The sequence below is a fragment of the Mandrillus leucophaeus genome, unplaced genomic scaffold (assembly GCF_000951045.1).
Source record: "Mandrillus leucophaeus isolate KB7577 unplaced genomic scaffold, Mleu.le_1.0 Scaffold90, whole genome shotgun sequence".
In the NCBI taxonomy this organism is placed as follows: domain Eukaryota; kingdom Metazoa; phylum Chordata; class Mammalia; order Primates; family Cercopithecidae; genus Mandrillus; species Mandrillus leucophaeus.
Window position 1 is genome coordinate 1,764,601 of NW_012109808.1, and position 8,279 is coordinate 1,772,879.

General features: G+C 34.2%; 1 protein-coding gene across 1 annotated transcript in view; it reads right to left on the bottom strand.

Moving 5' to 3' along the window:
- CEP128 (centrosomal protein 128kDa) overlaps positions 1 to 8,279 on the bottom strand; it is a 466,161-nt gene that overhangs the window by 422,312 nt on the left and 35,570 nt on the right. The window contains exons 5-6 of the mRNA XM_011969708.1: positions 3,240 to 3,366; positions 2,081 to 2,202 (exon numbers count right to left, since the gene is read on the bottom strand). Coding sequence (XP_011825098.1) covers positions 2,081 to 2,202; positions 3,240 to 3,366 — 249 coding nt within the window. The remainder of the gene's footprint in view (positions 1 to 2,080; positions 2,203 to 3,239; positions 3,367 to 8,279) is intronic.

Sequence of the window (8,279 nt, forward strand, 5' to 3'; positions counted from 1 at the left end):
AAACATTAACGGTAGGAAAATCAGTAGATCAACCACACAAAGATTAACTTGGTCATACTAAACCAAACTTAGTAAAAGAGAAAGTAGCTGACTTAGTAGGGCTTACGGAAAAATGTGCTGAACAAGAAAGGAAACAAAACATGTCCAATTAAGCTCATTTTTAAATGTTCTGCAAGATATAATCCTCCATAACAAAACTCAAAACAAAGGGAAGATGATTTTTACATTGAAAATAAACTAGTTTACTTGAAAAATCCTATATTAACAACCTTATATTCACATAGAATGACAAAAGACCCCATATAGCCAAAACAATCCTAAGCAAAAAAGAACAAAGCTGGAGGCAGTATACTCCCTAATTTCAAAACATTATAAAGCGCTTGTAATCAAAACAGCACGGTACTGGCAAAAAAACAGATGCATCAACCTATGAACAGAGGCGAAATCCCAGAAATAAACCCACACATTTGTGGTTAGCTGATTTTTTATGAAGGTGCTAAAAACACACAATGGGAAAGCATAGTCTCTTCAATAAATTGTGTCTGCAAACTGCACTACATGCAGAATAATGAAATTAGACCCTTATCTTATAACACACAAAAAAACAACTCAAAATGGATGAAACACTTAAATACAAGACCTGAAACTATAAAACCACTAGAAGAAAACGTAGGAGAAAAGCTCCATGACTTTAATTTAGACAATGATTTCTTGAATATGATGACCCCAAAAGCACAGGCAGCAAAAGCAAAAATAGGCAAACGAGATCACATCAAACTATAAAGTTTCTGCATAGCAAAGGAAACAATTAATAAAGTGACAAGACAATCCACAGGATGGGAGAAATATCTGCAAACCATATATCTGACAAGGCATTAATATCCAAAATATACAAAGAACTCAAACAACTCAATAGCCAAAAAAAAAAAAATTTTAATGGGCAAAGGACCTGAACAGACATTTCTCAAAAGAAGACATAACAATGGTCAATAGGTACATTTTTAAAAATATTCAGCATCAGTAAACTTTAGGAAAATTCAAATTGAAACCACAATGAGATATCACCTCACACCTGTTAAAATGGCTTTTATCAAAAAGATGGAAGATAAGTGTTGGACAGGACGTGGAGGAAAGGGACCCCTTGTACCCTTGTTGGTGGGAATGTAGATTAGTACAGCCATTATGGAAAACTGTATGGAGGGTCTTCAAAAACTAAAACTAAGACTACCATGTGACCCATTAATCCCATTTCTGGATATATCCCCAAAGCTACTAAAATCAATGTGTCAAAGGGATATCTGCACTCTCATGTTCATTGCAGCATTATTCACAATAGCCAACATCTGCAGACAACCTAAGCGGCCATCAGTGAATGAATGGACACAGAAAATGTAGTATATATACACAACGCAATACTATTCAGCCTTTAAAAAGGGAGAAATCCTGTCATTTGCAAAAACATGGATGAATCTGAAGATATTATGTTAAGTAAAAAAGGCCAGGCACAGAAAGACAAATACTATATGATCCCACTTGTATATGAACTCTAATAAAGTTGAACTCATAGAAATATAGAGGAGAATAATGGTTACCAGAAGGTGGTGGGGAGAGGGGGTGAAGAGGGAGAGAAAGGGGAGTTGTTGATCAAACAGTCCAAAGTTTCAGACAGACAGGAGGGATAGGTTTTGAGATTTATTGCACATCAGGGTGACCAGTGTCAATAATAACGTACTATATATTTCAAAATAACTGACAGAATAAATTTCAAATGTCTCACCATAAAAAATGATAGATAAGCAAAGTGATAGATGTTAACTTGATTTAATCATGCCACATTGTATACATATATTAAAACATCTTATTATACCCCATAAATGTATACAACTATGATTTTTCAATAAGAAAAAAATAATAAAAAGTAAAATAAAGTCATTTACTTGGTTCAAAATCAAAGGGATCAGTATAGTTACTAATGATCAAATTGGTTAAAATATAAACTTAAAGTTCAAGTGTTAGTCATCTATATACAATAGAAACATAAGGAAATACTGCACACAAATTACAGAATTGTACAAAGTACCTGAGTCATATCATCAGTCTCTTGAACAAAGCGGACACCAGTTCTTGATCTGGTATTTCGTTTAATACCCAGTGGATCCCCATAGTCCTTGAGAGGTGAGGTAGGTGGAAAACGATGGCTCTCTTCACAAGTGAAAGAAAAGGGAAGGTATTAAAACACTGCATAGAAGAGACAATCTAAAATTTTACTCAGTACAAACAAGGCAGACATGGATATACATATACATATGTCCCTAACCCAGACTATTTCCCAACTATCTTGCTATGGCTATAAAGTTCCACCAAATTAGCATTAATTGTGCTCTTAAAGCAGATAAAATGAAAACCAGAAATAACCTGGAAATAGAACACTCCAAAGTTTCAATTTGCTATACTTTCCAAAGAAGCAACATATTTGCTCATATAAAAATAATAAATTGCTAAATAAAAAACTTGTATGACCCCTTAATATAACTTAATACTAAAAAACACAATTTTTAAAACTACGTAATCTACAATCTGAACAGCATATAAAAATAAAAACTAACTACATAAAAAATACCCAATTTTTAATCACTTTGATCACAATCAACAGTAATATTAACAATGTAAGGTACCAATGTTCAATTATCTAAATCGTCTCCCCTTACTGCAGGCTTTTCGATTCAAACATGAATCTCAGTGCTATACAAAAGTGTAAGTAAGATTAATTAGGACAAACGGTCATAACCTTTAAGCTAGTCATTCATATCCACCAGCATGCCAAGACTAAAATTCATCTGGTCTTAACAAGTATCACAGGATATTTCATAAGACATGTGAAATGTATTATGCTAGGACAAGATACTTAACCTAAAAAGTGTATCACATAGTGAATCTTATTTATGTATTTGTTTTGATTCTTTGGCAGCAGACAATTAAATCCAGGTTTTTGTCAGGTAAAGCTCTAATGTGGTCTACAGAGTCTGAGGAAAAAAACATTATAACAACAAAAATCCTTTAATATATTTCAAATTATGTACTATAAAATCCTGGACAACTACATGTTCTATCATCCAATATCCAATCTGCGTGAAGTTATGCATGGGTCATATTTCTCCAAAAATTAAATGTATTCAATATCTACTTCAAAAATATTTTTAAAACAAAAAAATGTTTTCCAGAACATTTGAAGTGTTTACCTGGCCCAGTGCCACCATCAAGGTCACTTGCACTCAAACTTGTAACAGAAATACTTCTCCCTCCTGAGTTTCTCAATAAACGTTGACTCCGGAGTTGGTCGATAGATTGTTCCAAGCTTTCTTTTAACTAATTTAAAGAATATAATGAATGAAGCATTATTCTTCCTAAACAACTTCCAAATACAAATAGACCAAAGATTTTCAAAGCTATTTCTGAAATATCTGGGTTCCCCCCAAAAAATATATCAGAAAATGTTAAACTATGTTTAAAATATAAAAATAGTAAATACAAATATTTTAAGAACCAATACTAAAATCTGGTTTTAAAAGGCATCTGTCACTCACTACCTATTCCATTTTTTATTGCCAGATGTGGAAAAGATGTCTACTGTGTAAGGGCTTACAAAACCAAATTGAAATGTCTAATTGGTGTGCCACTCATGTGAAGAAACATAACAAGGTCAACACAACTGAAAGAAGACAGAAAACTTTCCTCCCTTCTAAACATTCCTTCAGAAACTCCAGGTCTACAACAAATAGGAAACTAAACAGCTGTCACAGTGACAGCTGCTACTGAAACAATGTACACTGTCCAACTGTATTAGCAGAATACCTCTTTCAGTCATTCAAAGGCTCCAAATCCCAGAAAATGATTGGGTCAGATATCAGACTGCCAGTACACACTAAAAACTACAGTTGTCCAAATGCTTTATTCAGTTTATTAAGGAGTCAGCCAACAGGGGACGTACAAAAACATCTCTTTAGACTTAAAGAGCTACATTACATAAAAACATGCTAAATACTGAGAATAATGTTCAGAGCTGTAAACAATTACAGACCTGAGAATAGGATTCGACTAAGACCCCAGGGAAAAAAAGAGTAAAGCTGAAGAAAATTCATACATCCTGAATTGCCGGGAAACTTCGGGTCTAGATATCTTATTCAAGGATGAACAGAAAGTAATTTTAAACATAATGCATGGATCCATGGAACAAGTCATCTATAACTATTTAAACAGAATTTGACATTCTGTATAAACCAAATGATTCACTGAGAAGACAGGGTTTCCTAAATTCAGCCAGCGTTAAAAGGTAAAACACCATTTATGGGGAGAACAAGTTGCTTTACTTGGAGAAACGAGCAGAAAGAAAGGAGCCTCAACTGAAGGAAAAGCACAGATGAAACAGAATATGAGTCACAAACAAAGCAAATCCTTTTTCAGTCTGGCTGTTTGGATTTGGCTGTTCTGGAGAACTAAAATTGAAACAATTTGTATTAAAAGAAGTAGAGTTAGAATTTCAGGAATCTACTTCTTTTGTCCCTCTCATTTCTGTAAGAAAAAAAAAAAAAGAGGATTTCCACATCCCTCTGTTTCCTCCTTCCCTAAACCGGGATATGTACGATACCATCCTGCTTGAGTATTCACCAGCCAGCTATAAGGCTCAGCATCAGCTGGGCGCGGTGGCTCACGCCTGTAATCCCAGCACTTTAGGAGGCCAAGATGGCTAGATCACTAGGTCAGGAGTTCAAGACCAGTCTGGCAAACATGGTGAAACCTCGTCTCTCCTAAAATACAAAATATTAGCCGGGCATGCTGGCGGGCGCCTATAATCCCAACTACTCGGGAGGATGAGGCAAGAGAACCGCTTGAACCTGGGAGGCGGAGGTTGCAGTGAGCTGAGATTGCGCCACTGCACTGCAGCATGGGTGACAGAGTGAGACTCTGTCTCAAAAAATAAAAAAATAAAAATAAAAAAAACAACTCAGCATCAATCCACAAAACATACTATGATGCCCAGGAAAATCAAGGTTTACCTTTAGAGTAATTTACACATACATAAAATAACACATAAGTGGACCAGAGATCTTACGCAGTGACCACAAAGTAGTATATCAGTAATCTATGACAAAATTATCAGAATAAAACTAAACAATGTTAAAGCTTAAAAGCCCAAATTCAAACTGTAACATGAGAAACAGACTAGAAATATAAAGTGACTTTAGATCATACAAATTAGTGTCAGAACAAAAATGTAAAATCAGCTCTCTTAACTTTTGCTGCGTTTATTATTTCCATCTTTCAAGCTAAACTCAATTTCAGTATCCTTTTGAAAGCAGAGTCAGCTATCATTTCTTACTACTGCTTCTTTTTGAAGGTAATCTGCCTTTTTAGCTCTAGCTATTTTTCAGATTTTCTCTTTACCTTTGTCAGTGGTTTTATTATGTATCACTATCTACAGTTTTATTTGTATTTATTCCATTTTTTATCCATAGAGATCTGAAAATCCATAGCTTAATAAATTTCATATGTTGTAAATTCTCAGGCATCATCTTTCCAAATATTGTTTTTGCCTCATTCTCTCTCCCCTCTCCTTCTGGAAATGCAACTGCATTTAAGTTATACCTTTTTACCAAATGCTATATGTCTTCTTTTCTCTTTTCTACATTTTTTTCAATCTTTCATTCTTCCAGTCTTTTTGGATATCTTATGCTGGTTTGTCTTTCAATTCATGAATTCTCTTTCAACTATACACAAGCTATTGTTCACTTCATTCATTAAAGGTCAGTTGGTTATTTACTTATCTTATTTTTCAGTTTCTGAAATTTTCATTTGGTTCCTTTTAGTTTTCAGTTATTTTCCAAATCTCTTAATTTTTTCTTTTAATTTTTTAAACATGTTATTCATGGTTACCTTATAGTCCCATATATTTTTCTATTTTCTGCTTCTTCCCTTGGTTTTCAGATACCTTTTATATTCTCTTATGTCTGTGTATTCTTTATCATGTGATAGACATTTTACATGAAAAGCTGTAGAGATAATTTAAAGTTTGAGAGGATGACATCTTTCTTCAGAAAAATCTGGTTCTGTTTCTAATAGAAAGTCAGGTTGGGGTCACTAGCAATATCAAATCACCTTAATCCACTTAGGAATTGAGTGGTTCAAGGACAGGCTTCTGTTACTATGAAGGCTGTTCTATTTTCAGTTTATCACTTCTCATTTCCAATTCACCACTTTGCCTATACTGTCACCCTTTGGTGTCTCCATTAAAGCTGAAGGGCTCCTGAACTCCAGTTTTGCTCTTCCAAGCCTCTTAAGTTGATTGATAACTCTGATCCTAGCCTCTCTGCTTTTAATCCGCCTCTTTAGGAATCAGCCATCACCTTGAAGGAGGAAAAAAGTCCCAAATATAAGACTTACCCTTCTGGACTTACATTTTTTGCCAGATCCTGACTACAAAATTCCTTACTGCCTTAGTAGTTTTTTGATGGATTCATAATATTATTTTTTTACTTTTTTTTTTCATGTTTCTAGTTGTTCTCAGCAGAAGAGTTGATCGAAAATAATCTTATCTACCAATGCCAAAAGCAGATCTTGCCAGCATCCTTTTTATGTAGGCTTATTTGCTAACAAATCCTAAGCTGTAACTAAAAGCTGAGAAATAAAATGAATTTTCTCACACACACACACACACACACACACACTCCCTGCCACCAAAAGAAAAAAAGCTACCATGAGACATACAGAAGAACATTAAAGAACAAGAGAAATGAAACATTTCCCCAAAATCTAAGAAGAATAAAAGATGTTCAAAAACTATTTCAAAAATACAAAAATTACAAAAATGATTTGTCAACCCCATTTTAAAACTCTAAAAAGATATATCCAAAGCCATTGAAGATGAACAGGATGATTTATAAGGTCCAAAAAATAAAATTATGTAATGTAAAGGGAGATGAATGAAATAAAGGCTATTTTAAATTACTCTTCCAAGCATTATGGCAAAAACAATTCTTGCATCTAAAACATAAAACTAAAAATGTAATAGAATTAAAATCTACACTTGAAGTAGTCACAACACAACACAACAGACACTGCACAAAATTTAATAATGTATGGAGCCGATTTGGTAACTCCTAAAACACAAAAACCAAGAAATAAAGAGATAAAGTATAAAGTCATAAAAATTGTTTTAAACTCTTTCGGATTATAACACCTTACTAGGTGTAAAGCCGAACCAAACAAAATTAAATAAAAACAAAATAATATTAATAAAACTCAATCTAACATTAATTTTCTATGATGGATGATATTATTTTCCTAAAATTAATCAATCTCACCCAAGACTGTGGTACTAACTACAATGTTGTAAATTCTTTCGAGTCTAGTAGGACTACCTCACCAGATACCAAATGATGATCCTATTTTCCCCCACTTTCCCCTGTCTGAAGTACTGTAAAATGGACATCACAGAACATAATATAATGTATATCAATACCTCACTTGATATAAATGCATTATTTAAAGATTAGGTCTATTCTTTCACCCTCTGTTCTTTTGATATTAACCTGAAACAATGGAAACTACTGTGTACCAGTATAAATGCAAATAAAATTTGGGCACTGGAATTGAATGGCTATGGTTTGGATCTGTGTCCTCACCTAAATCTCATGTTCAATTATAACCCCCAGTGTTGGAGGTGGAGCCTGGTGAGAAGTGATTGGATCATGGGAGCAGAGTTCTTCTGACTGGTCTAGCACCATCCCCACTTGGTACTGTACAGTGAGTGAGTTATCATGAGATCTAGTTGTTTAAAAATGTGTAGCACCTCTCCGCTCCTTCCCATGCTCCTACTCTGGCCATGTGACATATGTGCATCCCCTTTGCCTTCTGCCATGATTGTACGTTTCCTGAGTCCTCCCTAGAAGCTGCTTCCTGTACAGCCTGTGGAACAGTGAGCCAATGAAACTTTTTTTCTTTATAAATTACCCAGTCTCAGGTAGTTCTTTATAGCAATGCAAGAAAGGACTAACACAGGTAGTTTATCCAAACCATCAAGACATGCTTTTTCAGATTTAAGCATGTAGTAGGCTTCCTCTAGCCAAAGATAAAACAATTTGAGCATAAATAAAAACATTAACTGCAATGGATGAAAACACTTTAAATATGCATAAATTATAAGTTAATAATGATACTCAAGGGGTAAAAAAGTCATTGGTCACCATAAGAAGATGTAGGAAATCAATTATTTTGGAAACTGA